The sequence below is a fragment of the Podarcis filfolensis genome (genome assembly GCF_964270895.1).
Source record: "Podarcis filfolensis genome assembly, chromosome: 17".
Classification (NCBI taxonomy): Eukaryota; Metazoa; Chordata; class Lepidosauria; order Squamata; family Lacertidae; genus Podarcis; species Podarcis filfolensis.
Window position 1 is genome coordinate 2,108,711 of NC_139621.1, and position 14,097 is coordinate 2,122,807.

Here is a 14,097-nt window from a genome sequence, read left to right on the forward strand (position 1 = left end):
TCGCCCTCCCTGACTTACAATTGTTTATGTTGGTTGAAATAATGGATTTTACTAAAGGACAGTTATTTGCTGGATCTGGAAGGGCATGACCTAAAATTGGGATAGCATGAGTGCCTGTGGTACAGGAAGGCTAGAATATATAAGAGCTTCTGAAATCATATAATCAGAAAAAAATCTTTATAGGGTATGGGGAAAATACAAAAAGCTATTAGAAAGAAAAACACCAATGTGGTTGTCACCAATGGAAGCTCTGGCACGGAAAAAAATTAACACAGAGACAAATTGGAGTACATATAGAGACTTGCTAACTGTTACCAGGGATGAATATAAATTGAAACAGTAAGGAGAGGTAAAAGTTCAAGTGACAGATTGGTTAAGTTACCATCAATTGCATGCAACTTTTAAGTTAGACAAAAAATATGGATTTGTAGGACAGAGTTCACAGTTTGAAAAGGTGGTATTAGGATCCAGGGTCAAGTCCTTAAATCCTACTCAGTCAGATTTACAGCCTACCCACTTTGGCCAATGCTCTGCAGCCTTAACAGACAATGGGGTGGAAGAGGGCACTTCTTGCCTGTGCCTGCCCACTATGTGCTGCTTTGTCAGACTCATATACGCATGTACAGCCACACACATATTCCCTGTCCGCTCTTTCTTGCAGCAGATGGATGGAGTGGGTGGGATACATGCAAACGGAGATGTATGCGCATATATGACCAATCAAAACAACAGCTTTTAAACACTGTAGAAAGGGATCTAATTAAGCTAGAAACTTACTCCAGCTCCACATAAGTCAAAATTTATATACCAGAGTCAGCACATAAACCTGCCCATTTAAGTGTTGAATGGTTTATTTAGCTATCCTTCAAACTCTAGTGTTTTCCCTCTTGCTCATAGTTTATTTCAACAAAAACAAATTCAGTGTTCCATCTAAATATATATAGGAATCGTTGCTAACAGTAAAAAAATTATTTACATGCCCCTTGGTCCAGGATAATTCAGGCACTATATGTTGTAGCATCGCAGTACAACCTCATTCTTACTGCAGTGATTAACCAAAGATATTCTGGGACAGAACCACACGCTCCTCATTGCCCATGGCTCAATCTCTAGGCCAGGCTTCCTCAACCTGGTGCTCACCAGGTGGGGTGTTGGACTCCCAGTAGCCAACATGGTGAGAGCCATAGGGAGTTGTACTGCTCTAGACTAGGTCAAGAAGGAAACCTTGGAAAGATGGTGGCACCTCCAACTTACCTGAAGGCCTCAACGAGGCGCTCCACTTTCTGCGCCTCGCCTTGCACCCGAATGTGAGACTGGAACTTTCGCAAGGCATCATCCAAGTCCATGTTGGAGAAGTCCATCTCGTCTACCACACAACTGTAAGGCAAGAGAAGACAGGACAGTGACACACAGCAGCAAGGGGGGGAGGGAGATGTTGGCCTGACATGTGTCAATCCCCAGCATCTAGGGATTCCTGTCCCAAACCCTGAAATTGCTAGAGAGATGGCTTATGACTTTGTGTAAGGTTGCTTACGGTGTTTCTACCACTTCTTTCTCTTTTAAAAATGTAACAACAGTAAGTACTGTGAGCCTTGGGGAACAGGATGAGCTATAAAAGTTAAAACCGTGGTGAGGGGGAGGGGGAAGGAATCAAGCAGAACTCCTTACTCCAGTACGTCCCGGTTGAACTGCTTCTGCCGGTTGCCAAGAAATTCACCAATCATCTGCCGGCTCAGCCCTTTCCGCTCCAGGATAAAGCGTGCCACACCAACCGGTGTGTCTGACAGGAAGCCTCTCTCAATCAAATACTGGATTCCCTTCTCTGGTTTCCTGCCGGTGGGATGAGAAGGAGCCTTTATGCACACCTGAAACCATTTTCACCTGGAGCCCACTTCCCCCAGCTCAGTTATACAGGGCAGAACACCTATTTCATAATCATCATCACCACCACCATCATAGTTTATATACCGCCCTATACCTGAAGGTCTCAGGGCAGTTCACAGAAAAGATCACAACATATATAATCAGAATAAAAACAACAACCCAATAACCCCCCCCCCGAAAAGAGCCACATTTTAAAAGGGTATAGGATGTCAAACAGATCAATCAGAGGCCTGGTTAAAAAGGAACATTTTTGCCTGCCGCCTAAAGGTGTGTAATGAAGGAGCCAGGCGAACTTCCCTGGGGAGAGCATTCCACAGATGGGGAACCACTACAGAGAAGGCCCCGTTCTCATGTTGCCACCCTCTGGACCTCTCGAGGAGGAGGCACACAAAGGAGGGCCTCAGAAGATGATCTCCGGGTCCGGGTGGGGTGGGGGAGCTTTGCCAGGGGACCTAAACCCACATGTTCCAGGCAGAGGACAGGACTGCAGAAAGGACCCGGCCTGGTATCGTTTCTATATGCGCTTATCTGGAGTGGGGTGAGGACGGAAACAGTTGAGGGAAGACGACTAAATTACCTAATGTGTCTTGTATTTACTGCTTTTAGTCAACGGCTTTTGCAGACTACTTAACGGCTCTTTTCTCCATTTGATTCCACTTCAGCCTTCACATTGCCATTTGGTTATGTGCACAAGCCCAAGGCTGGTGTAAGTTAAATGATGGCTATTATAAATGACCCAGTAAATACATCTGCAAACTAGGCTGGCGCAAGCTGTTTCCTTGTTCCAAGAGACAGCACCACAAAATCTGAGAGATGCAGCCCAGGGTCCTTACTGATGTTGCAAAAAATCATGGGAAGCAACTCTCAGGTGGTCTTCTGCTTCACTAGCACCCTTAAATACATCTCACCCTGCTCCCAAGGATAAGGACAGAATGCATGGTGTTAACTAGGTTTTATTCAGAGTAGACATATGGAAATTGACAGACCTAAATGAGTTATCTTCTTTAATTTCAATGGGTCTACGCTGAATGAAACTTAGTTGAATACCAGGAAATGTGTTCTCGCTTAATTCAACAGCTGATACGCAAGTATCAAGGAAACAACATTGTGAAGACAATGGTTACATTTGCACTCCCTTGACAGGAGCTGTTTGTTCCAGGGTCAATGCAGGTAAGAAACATTTGCAGCAGCAGACACCCCAGATTGCTGGAAGAGGCTAACATCACATTCCTACAGCAAGTTGCCCCATGGCCAAGACATGGTAATGGATAATCACCATGGGGACCACTTAGCTCCAACAGTGGAGCATGCAGCTTTGAACACCACTTGGCTTGGTGGAAAACTATGCCCCTTTTCCTTCCACCTTGCATAGACCAAGAGGCTCCAAGTTTGAGTCCTTGCTGATCCTGATAGCTGGGCTGCCATTTCTACAGACCATGGCTAACTCCTACCATGGAGTCACATAATGCTCCCCTTTTCCTTAAAGAATATGTTCAACCCAATCCCCCACAGTGGAGGAAGGAGACTGAATGTGATTTAGTTGATTTGGGGCACTAACTTTGCCTCTGGCAGCAAAAGGGTGAAAAGGCTAAGGCCAACTTTGGTGCAGGGGTGGGTGCAAATTAAGTAAGTCACAAAGTTGGTCTTAAAAACTCTCAACTGGCTGGGACCTGGTCTACAGATGCAGCAGAATGAGGCGATAGACTAGACTGTACTACATACAGTCTTTAGGAGGTACATATAGGAGGTACCATTTTTTAATGTTCCCTCATGAAACACACATAATTTCTCTTTAAGTAAACAAGAACCATTTCCAGGGAGTTTTAACAGAGAATTGGTTTTTAAAAACCAAAATTTCCTCTCCTGCAGTCTGAAATGGCACTGTCCACCATCTTTTTCTGTCACATGCTTAGGTTCAAGTTTCAGTACTGAATTCTTCCAGTGGCCACAAGATGTAGGCCATACTGTTCCCCATCAACCATGTCTCCCCACACCCCAATAAATATGGAAAAGAGGCAAAAAGAGGTAATGGGGCCTGTTTGTGTGTTGGGATACAACTTAACATCTGGGTCCCAAAGAGAAAAGTTTTTCTCAGCCTCATTTTGGTTTACCAGTATTTCCCAAATAGCATAAGCAATGAGGGAAGTGTTAATTATGAGGTATTGATACGGCACAAAAGTTGCTCTAGATGTGCTGGAGAGCAGATGCCCCCACTGGATGATATTGGACCACGGTGCAGATCTCTCCAGAAATGAGCACCTGCAATGGCAAGTCCCATGAAGCAAGCTCTGGCACTCATGCCAACGCAGCAAATTCTGAGCCATGATTAAAAGCAGCAAAGTGGGAGGAGGCAACTGGATTTGACTTGACAGGGCAGTCACATGAGAAGTTCCTGCTCATTACAATGGGGCTCCCAGCAGAGAACGCCCTGATGGACAACAATCTAGCTCGACTAATGGGGGAGGGGGTGTTACCATTCTGGGTTTTCTGTTTCCAGTACCAAAGCATATTGAGTGGGCCTCATTCTAATCCCTCTTCTGCCAGGCAAACCATCTGCAAATGAGCAGGGTTTGTCTCCCAGGGAGGGAGGGTACGCAGCTCCCTCCGCTTGGCACTTTGCCCCAAGGATTCAACGTGAGTCATGACTCCAGCTGGTTAATATGTTGTGATGGCTGCCTCCCAGCCCTCAAGAGGCTGCCTCCTGCCAGTGGAACAGATGCTGTCTTGCTCAGTAGCAATTAAATTACCAAGAGCAACAGGAAGCCAAGATCTGAGCCTTCCCCGCCCCCTTCCTTGGCCCAGAAGACCAGTGTGCACTGCAGGGAGTTATCAACCAGTTGGGATAGGTGGAAGGGAAGTGGGCTAGGACCAAGGGGGGCACAGGCAGGCTATTAGGCTGCCCCCTTGCTACTGGCTGTGTTACAAGTGCCTTTAATAACAGCCTGGCATGCAGAAATTTAAGCATGTGGAAGTTTTCCCCATCACTTAGTTCCATGACAAGAGGTGGGGAAAGTTTCACCTGCTTACATTTCTGCATGTCAGCCTGTTATTTGGTGCAGCACCTCTGCCCAGCACCGTGAGATCAACAGGAGGGGTCCTGCTTGCAGCTCCACCACGGAGTGCAGTTCAGTGTGGAGACCTGCAGCAAGGCCTTCTCTATGGTGGCACCTCAGTTATGGAACTCCCTCCCAACCTTAGAAGCAACAATGGCTCCAGCCTTTCTTGTGCCTTTGAAGGCAGTGTTTACTTTGATTATTTCTTCCACATTGATTGTCATCATTTAATTACTGGTGTTTAAATTGCATTATTATGATGGGGCATTTTAAAAATATTGTTTTGTTAATAAATGGAAACCAATTTGTGAGGAAAACCAGCATATAAAAGCATTAAGGTGAATAAATGCATAGAAACATGGCCAATAAAAAAGGGAGGGGAATGCTAGGCAGAAATAGACAAAATGGAGCAAAAGCTGTAACCTTCCTGAGGAATGAGGTGTCACGGGGAGGTGGCTCATAGTTACAACATAAGATTTTTGCAAAACGGGAATTTCAACCGGATTTCAGCACCTGAACTTCCCAGTCTCTAAACTGACCCCAAATTTTCTGCCTGGGCCTCTCTACCAATATTCAAGCACCTGGCCTGGCAGTCCAAAAGTCAGCAGCAACTAATCAGTCTCTCTCCTCCTTCAACTGCCTGTTTCTGCCAAATATTGTTTGGGTTCAGCCTGTTAGCTGAGCCTGGAAGGAGAGGAGACAACACACAAAGAGAAACCATCCTCGGTTAGAGGAACTGTGCCATCTTGATGCTTGCACATTGTGATTGCCCAGCAATTTCATCGAAGTTATTATTGTCAAGTCCATGCATACTGTTCCCCTCAAACATCCAAATTCTGCAAGCAGGAAACCCCAAACTACATGATCAATAGGAGTTATTCAGTGTGAGCCTATCTGTTCACATTTGCATCTTAAGTTTCTTCCGATTATTATTTTGGCAAAACACAAAAAGGGGAAGCCAGAGGGGAAGGGGTGGAACAAAAACCATGGCAACTAGGAAGTACTGAGAAATTGTTGATGCCCCACAGTAAATGATGTGCTTGAGCAACCCCACAACCCCCCCCCCCCAGGGTGAAACAGAATATCCAGCGATCTGGTCATTTCCCCCGCTGCCTGGCTGTACGCCCTGCTTGCTCAGGGTGTGGGTCAGCTCAGAGGAAGAGTTGCTCGTGAAGGAAAGGGCTATCCATGGCTACTAGTCATGGTGGCTTTGTTCTACCTCAACTGTCAGAGGCAACAAGCCTCCGAATATCAGTTGCTGGGAATCACAAGTGGGGAGAAAGCACTGTTGACGGCAGGTCCTGCTTGCAAGCTGCCCACAGGCCACTTTGGGTACAGGCATCGTTCCTCCACTTGCACGCATTCTACTCGTGTTTGGCTGCATATACCTGCAGCACCGGGGGGGGGAATAAATAGAATAATACTAGGAATGGTGGGAAAGGGCTGGAGAGTCCTCGTGGCTCATGAGGAGACCCTCCCCGGAGCCTGAAGAGGATGTCTGTGAAGGCAGAGGAAGCCCCAGAGAGACCGGAGGCACAGCAGGGTTTTGTTTAGGCTGCTCTGCCTGCCCGCCTAACAGCTGACATGCGGGGTAGAACCACCGCTGCCGCCGCTTTCCCTCATGCTTTCTCTCATGTCCTCCAGCTGGCCTCAGACCCTCAACTCTAGTTGAAGAGAGAGTTGTGTGGAAAGAGTGCGGGAGACAGAGCTGTAGAGCAGGGGGAAATAGGCCCAACAGAGCCTTCTCCGTAATAAGCCCACTGCTTCCTTGTAAGGCCCAACGCTTCCCTACAAAATGGCTACCCTTCTACTACTGAGACTTCCATGGGCACCTCCCCATGACTCCACCCAAGCATCTCATACTTGTTGAAGAGATTGAGGCCGATGCGGTATTGGCGACGCTGCACAACATCGTTGTTGAAGGCAGGAGAGTCCCAGCTGTGCCGCGTCTCCCGCTGGTAGGTCTGTTTGCAGGGCCCCCCGGGAGCCGAGGAGGCAGCTGGGGCAGGCGGGGGAGGGTCGCGCAGGCTGTCGCGGGAGGAGGAGCCCGAGCTGCAGTTGATGGTCTCGTTGGAGTTGGTGGTGCTGTTGAGGCTGTCGTTGTCCCCATCGGAGTTGTCCGGCGGCGGAGGTGGGGGCAGGCGCCCAGGGACTTGAGGGGGAGGTATTGGCAGAGGTGGGGGTGGCTGGTTTTGTTCAGGGTGATAATGCCGGTGTGGGTGTGGGGAACGGGTGGGTCCGCCAGCGTGCTTGAGGGTGCCATGGGGACTGCAACCATCTTGCTCAAATATGAGACCCCTATTGAGAGAACCTCGATCGGAGCGGTCGCTTAGATCCACTGAGCTGTCGCTGGGAGGCTCGATGGTGAGCAACGGGAGATGGGCCCCGCGTAGTCGATAGTCCCTGCATTCCATACAAGGCGTGCTGCGTCGGCTGCCACCGTTCTCGCGGCTGTCCTCTCGCTGTGGCCCACCCCAGTACTCTGGCCGTGGTGGTGGTGGGATTGGCACGATGGTGGGCTCAGGTGGGTCAGTGCTGGGTGGGCGCTCCAGAGAGATGGGCGACGTGGGAGCTCCTTCATCCAGGTACAGCGTTACATCACTGAACGAGGTGGCAGCACTGTCCCCCTGCTGCTCCTTGGACTCACTCTTTTCCAAGGAAGGTCCGCCAGCCCCTCCCTCCTGTCCCAGTGGGTGGCAGTTCAACGCTTCGTCAATCGACTCTGCCAAAGACTTCACCTGTTGGAAGGCACAGAAGGAAGTTAGCCAGGAGGGATTATACTCAGGGCTTTGTAAGAAGAAAGTGGGGGAGGGGAAGGAATGGAACCGAAAATTGTTGCATCAAAGAAATCCACCTTCTGTGCACTATACAAATTAAGCATCTATTCAAAAATCAAATCACACTTTGAATAATCTTTTACAAAGCATGCTACAATTGCAGGAGGCCAAGTGCAGTATTCTATCATCGCACAGGACATGTAGTATTGTAGAAAAATAGAAGTTTATCCATTTATCAAAATCAGTTAAAGACAACAAAGGAAACACAATACACAATTTCATATGCAGGCTGCAGTTTGGGGCTCTACCACGCCAGAACCTTTGAGCACGGCTGAGGGACTGCTTTCTATGCCATGGGAGGGAAAAGGAATTAAAATGTGAGTTCTACAGAAGTGTTTAATACAGCATCATATTATCCAGCAATGCTGGATAATGGCTTTGGCCATGAACCTACTATAACATATAAAAGAAAAACAATATGAAAAGAAACCAATAATTAAAGTCCCTTCCCTTTTTCAGGGAACAGAAGCTAACTAAGAGGAAATTCTTCACTAATTCCCCCAGCTGTACTGAGATGCAAAAAGTGCAAGGAGGAGAGTTTTAATCGAAGGCAAATAGGCCTGAACATCCTTAATAGTGCTGTTCCATAGTGAACAGGCAAATGGTTAAATCATCCTCCAATATCAACACCACACCGCAAATCAGATCTAAAAAAAAATGAAGGATATTGCAGAAAACATTGGGAAGCAACAGTATTACAGCAGAAAGAAAACACCAGCACAGAAAATGTAAGTGTTTAAATATTAGTTGCATCCTTTACCGATTTTGCATTGGGGTTTTTTCTTAGGATACCTTTTTGGAGTCAAAAGCAGGATACAAGACTTCCTAATAAAATTAACCCAAACTAGCAAGCGACCAAAGCCTGCTTTCAGAGTTACAATCCAAGAGAACCCAAGAAGTTCAGAGCAGATTCACTCCTTACACACCCAGAATCCTCTTTTACCCCAAACATGCATTTGGGGACCCATTTCTTAATCTTTGCAGGGTGGTAGTTGTGACCAACCTTAGATCAGGCCACGACACATTAGTGGGTCCCGACCCAACAGTTGAAGACCAGTGGCTATACCACCTGCATGTCTTTCCTTGTATCTCTCTTTTTCCTTTCAATGAAATCTGAGAAGAGCTTTGGTTATGCCCTGATAAAAAACAGGTACCCCCAGTGCTGGCACTCAGTGCGTTTAATTGTAGAGTTGGAAGGGACCCCAAGGGCCATCTAGTCCAACCTCCTGCAATGCAGGAAAATGAACTAAAGCATCAATGGCCACCTCTGCATAAAAACCTCCAGTGAAGGAGAACCTACCACCTTCCAAGGGAGCCTGTCTCACTGTCAAACAGAAAGTTTTCCCTGATGTTTAGTTAGAATCACCTTTCACGTAAATGGAAGCCACCAGATTTGTTTAAAACTTGTTGTTGGATCCCGGGAAGCTGAATTCACAATGGTGGTAGGGCAACAGAGGGGATTTGTGAAGGGCTGAAGAAAGTCCATGGGGCAGAGAGGGGGGAGCTTGAGGTCATGACTAAGCAAAGGAACCAAGAGAACAGCCAAAGGGGTTGCTGAAAGGTGGGCAAAGGAAAAGGCAAGGGTGGCGTACAGTTTGGCACAGCCTACCTGCTTGGAGAAGGAGTCCTCTAGCTCAGTGATGTCATTGCAAAAGCCTCCAGAAGAGGAATGCAGGGAGCTGCCATCCAAGCCAGCCCGACAGGAGCCACCGTAGGGTAGGCCACGGTCCAGCAGATGAGGTCGAGCACCGGCCATGGTCCCCTCATCCAGTGAGGCTGGCTTGCCTTCAAAGTAAGGGGCATTCTGGGCCTTGTCGAACTCCTCAAAGGAGTACTGCATTCGCATGTTGGAGAGGATAATGCGCCGGGACATGCGGCTCTCAGACGCCGAGCTTCGCAGACGCTCAAACTTCTTGTTCATGCGATACTGCCGAAAGGCTGTTTGGATGGTGCGAGCTGCTCGTCGGCTCAGGAAATAGCCCCCATACTTCCGCTCCAGCATCTCCACCTGCAGTAGGCAACAGAGGAACAGTGGTGGTGGTGAGCGCAGGGATTTAGGCAAAGGAGTGGGGGAAATAATTTGGATTAAACAATGAGTTCTATGGAAAAGAGAGATGGGCAGCTTGGGAGAGACCTCATCAGCAAAGGAGGGGGCAGGATTCTAGAGGACCATGGGCAAGATGCCACAGCAAAGGACAGCACTTTCACTTTCATCCCCTAGAACATATGAATCAGCCTCCTGCTGAGTCAGACTCCTGGGCCATCTCTTGTCTAGGGGAACCTGTGGCCCTCCAGATATTGTTGGACTCCAAATCCAGCTGGTCCCAGCCAGCATGCCAATGGCCAGGGATAATGGGCGATATATTCCAGCAACACCTGGAGGCCTACGAGAAGAGCAAAGGCTTGCAATGGCCTCAACTTTCCTGACTGCACTGTGCCAAGAGAGAATGGCAGTAGAAGCTGGTCTAGTTGGCCTCAGTAGGCCTCCGGCTCTCATTTCTGAAATCATCTGGCCCTAATCATGGAGACAAGTGGTACACATTAGATTGCCTTGGGCTTCTTGCTACAGATGGGGTTCCTGGCCTTATAAAATGTGCACGCTGAAGACACCAATTACCTTTTTGTCCTGGAGGTCTGTCGAGAGCTCATAGCTGTCTGACAGTGCCTTGGACCGCTTGCTCTCTTCCTCTTCCTGCTTTCTCAGCGCCACACTGGCTGGCTGCAGCCGAGCACGCTGAGCCCACGGAATGCCTGGTGATGGAGTGTGACAGACAGAGGAGGACGATGAAGAGGGTGCCAAATCGTAGTGCTCAATCTTGGTCACCTCAGGGGTGCAACGATATGGAGGCTGACTGCCCAGGCTGTCCACTATAATAGTGCCTGCCTCGCTTCCAGGCGGGTCTCCTTCCACGCTGAAGAAAAAAGGAAGAGAGATTCAACAAACACTGTGGAAGACTGGGAAAGAAGAGAAGCCATGCTAGGTTTGAGAAGGTAGGTTTCATCTGGGCCTCTGGATGCCTTGCTTTCTTCCTATATCCAAGGCCGACCTTACCAGGAGGCAGAGTGAGGCATCTGCCTCAGACGGAAAATGCTGAGCCGCCTAAGCTCGCTTGCTGCCTCCAGGTGCAGGGGAGAAGGCTGCCCCACTGCCTGTATCAAAGTCAGATGCAATTGCTGGTCTGGCTTTCTTTATATGCAGTGGTTGTTGGAGGGCAGGCAGGGCAGGGATGCCATCTTGTCTTTTGCCTCAGGCAGCCACATTCATCTGGCTGGCCCTGACCCACCTCTGTGGTGCCAGCCTGCAGCCCCAGCACTGTCAGAGAGAGAGAGAGACAGTGGCAGTAGTAGTCCTGGCTGGTAGCCAGCTGCCCATTTAAAAAGGGAGCAGAGGAAGCAGAAAGGAAACTATGCCATGGAATCGTGTAATATAGTTCCTTTCCTATTTTGCCTCAGATCCTTTTTTAAAATGGCATTATTTAAATGCTGTTGGCCGATCTGGTCTCTTATCAAAACCACCAAGTTGGATTTTAAAATGCATTTACTCCCCTCTGATTGCCCTTTAAAATCTGAACAGTAGCTCTGCACAGCAGTTTCGCTGAGAGAGAGAACCGGCAGCTCCCGGAGCCAACAGAGGCTCATCCCTGAGCTGTGGGCGGGGGGGGGGGCTTGACACACCAAGGTCAAGACTTGGCAGCTCCATTAACAAAGATTGGGGGGGGGAAACACACCATAGTCACTGCACCCCATCTGTGGTTCTTTCGTCCCATTATCCTAAACTAGCCAATTCAGTCAGCTGCCAATATTATCACCACTGTAGAAGTGCTGGTGGTGAAAAGGATGAACCTTTGCCCGCCAACCACACAGTCATGTAATTTCCCTGACTGACAGAAAACAGGCACCACGAAGCTGCTATTATCTCTGCTGGGGCACCAGGCCTATATTCTTTTCCTAGTGGGGCTAATAGCAGCTTCAGGGTGATTTAGATCCAGGAAGCAACATAAGGGGAAAGGGTTAAACACCCGCAGCATCACAGATACAATCAAAGCTAGAGCCCCTCTACTACCCCAGGCTGCTTCTGACCTAAAAGGGGGGGGGGGAGAATAGTCAGGTGATGCAATGTCTGATCTCCCATGTTGCATCTGTTTTTGTTTTGAGAAGCAGAAGTTGGCCATTTGGCTCCCAAGCAGTCTTCTTAAATGTTGGGAGTCTGATATATAAACTTTTATGGGATGGGTGAGTTCCCATTCTGAATTCTCCTAACACTGACCTTCTGCAGGAACTTAATCATAGGCCCTACCCACTAGGCGCCCATAATGACATTTGTACAATCACATTCTAATAAATTTTAAAAATAGCATTGTTACCTGTGTTGCGTTGCAATAATCAAGATGGGTTGCTACCTCTAGTTCTGGGTTAGCTCATGGACCCCATCAGCTCACAAGATAATCTTAGCTATAGGCAAATGTTCACATGTGCTGCTCCGTGTGCTGCCTTGCCTGCTATTTGGATGAAGGAGCTGGAATTTCCATAGGCTCCTGCATATGTCTGTTCCATGCAGCATAGGCTGCCTTGAGTGTGCCATTTCTGGACGGTACGAAGCAGATCCACGAGTGTGAAGCTCCACATGGGAAGGGCCAAGTGCTAATGGTACCTCTAATATACAAATGGTAGGCAAGGCCAGGAAAGGGTGAGCACAGCAAGAGTGCCTAGCTCAATTCTGATCTCCCATCAAATAGTGAATTTGATAAGGCCACCTGCAGAATGTGTGTGTGTGTGTGTGTGTGTGTGTACACACATACACACACACAGTATATCTATATAGCCACAATGAGAAAACAAATGCTTTGAGTACCTTTAAAAAAAAAATAGTACTTTGAGTACTACTACTTTTTTTATCCTTCCATTCCTTTAAAAAGGACTTTAGTTGGGTTGTTTGTTTGTTTTACATTGCAGAGCTTACACACATATTCTGTTTTAGAAGCAGACATGCGTCTGGTGAAATTGTTCCTGTTCTAACATTGCATCTTCATTTTTAATTAACGAAGCCTTGGGTGGCAAAGCACACACATATACATCCTGCTTAAGAAGCCATACCTGATCTAATAAAAAGCACACTTACTCAATTCCAAAACTCATGAGCCACCAAACTGAGCACAGCCCATCAGCCACAAACAGTGACTTGTGAGGTTCTTATCAACTCCCTGCTTCTGCAGTCCCAGCAGGCAAACAACAAGTTTTTTGAGTCTCTGTTGCGCTGCCATATAAGGCAATGGGTCACAGGTTATGTAGACCTCTCCAACACAGAGAAGATGCAAGAAGCATACTTTGTTCTTAGAAGATGCAGGAACATGTTGCAGTATCTTAGATGTGGCATCCTCTTCTGTGTGTAAGAAAGAAGGCGGAATGCCTCTTAACTTCGGCAAATGCAGAACTCTGTCGTGCTCTGCGGCAATGATTTCAAACTTTTCACTGTTCAGGAACCCTGGAATCCTACTCCAGAATTCCAGCACATAGTAAAGGATTCTGGGAACACCCAACACAAGCCACATGCCTATACCAATACCCACACAAAGAAAGATGATGAGCATATCTCAGAAATCAAGCAAGCAAGCAATCTTTATTACGGTCAAAAACCAGACAGCAAAGTTAACAACAACAGCAGCAGCAGCATATACCACACTCACATGAAGAAGTGGATGTAATTAACTATTCCCTATAAACTTATTTACACTAAAAATAACACTCCTTCAGCTAAAATCTGTATTCCATAGATTAAAATCAGTACTCACTCGCCAGTCATGACTGCCACCGCAGCCTGTCTTGTCCTCGTTGCCATAAAACAGAATTTCGCAACAGGCCTAATGATATCCAGATCTTTATCGACAAGAAGGTATTTAACTTAAGTTTCCTCTGAGCAACCAGGTAATTTCCTTAACAATGGTAAAATTAGCTCTCTTCAGGTATCACAGTACAATGGGCAGTATAGAAGAACATGCCCAATGGATTCAATCTCATTGGAGTTGCATGGGCATAAACTTTGTTCAATTGGGATGTCATGATATCTGCCCTCAACCTAGTACTGAGGGCAGTACTTAGGGAAGCTTTTAATGTTTGATGCATTACTGTATTTTAATATCTTGTTGGAAGCTGCCCAGAGTGGCTGGGGAAGCCCAGCCAGATGGGCGGGGTATAAATAAATTTATTATTATTATTATTATTATTATTATTATTATTATTATTGAAGGGAGAACATTAAAACGGGCTCTGGAAAAACCCCAATGATGTATAGGGTTATCCACTGCACTTAAGTAATTTGTGGGATG

At 47.3% G+C, this 14,097-nt stretch overlaps 1 protein-coding gene across 11 annotated transcripts in view; it reads right to left on the reverse strand.

The window, feature by feature from the left end:
- IQSEC2 (IQ motif and Sec7 domain ArfGEF 2) overlaps positions 1 to 14,097 on the reverse strand; it is a 158,125-nt gene that overhangs the window by 19,886 nt on the left and 124,142 nt on the right. For all 11 annotated transcript variants that reach the window (XM_083592095.1, XM_083592094.1, XM_083592091.1 and 8 more), the window contains 5 exons: positions 10,392 to 10,686; positions 9,384 to 9,782; positions 6,801 to 7,675; positions 1,669 to 1,830; positions 1,255 to 1,377 (listed from right to left, as the gene is read on the reverse strand). In XM_083592095.1, coding sequence (XP_083448221.1) covers positions 1,255 to 1,377; positions 1,669 to 1,830; positions 6,801 to 7,675; positions 9,384 to 9,782; positions 10,392 to 10,686 — 1,854 coding nt within the window. The remainder of the gene's footprint in view (positions 1 to 1,254; positions 1,378 to 1,668; positions 1,831 to 6,800; positions 7,676 to 9,383; positions 9,783 to 10,391; positions 10,687 to 14,097) is intronic.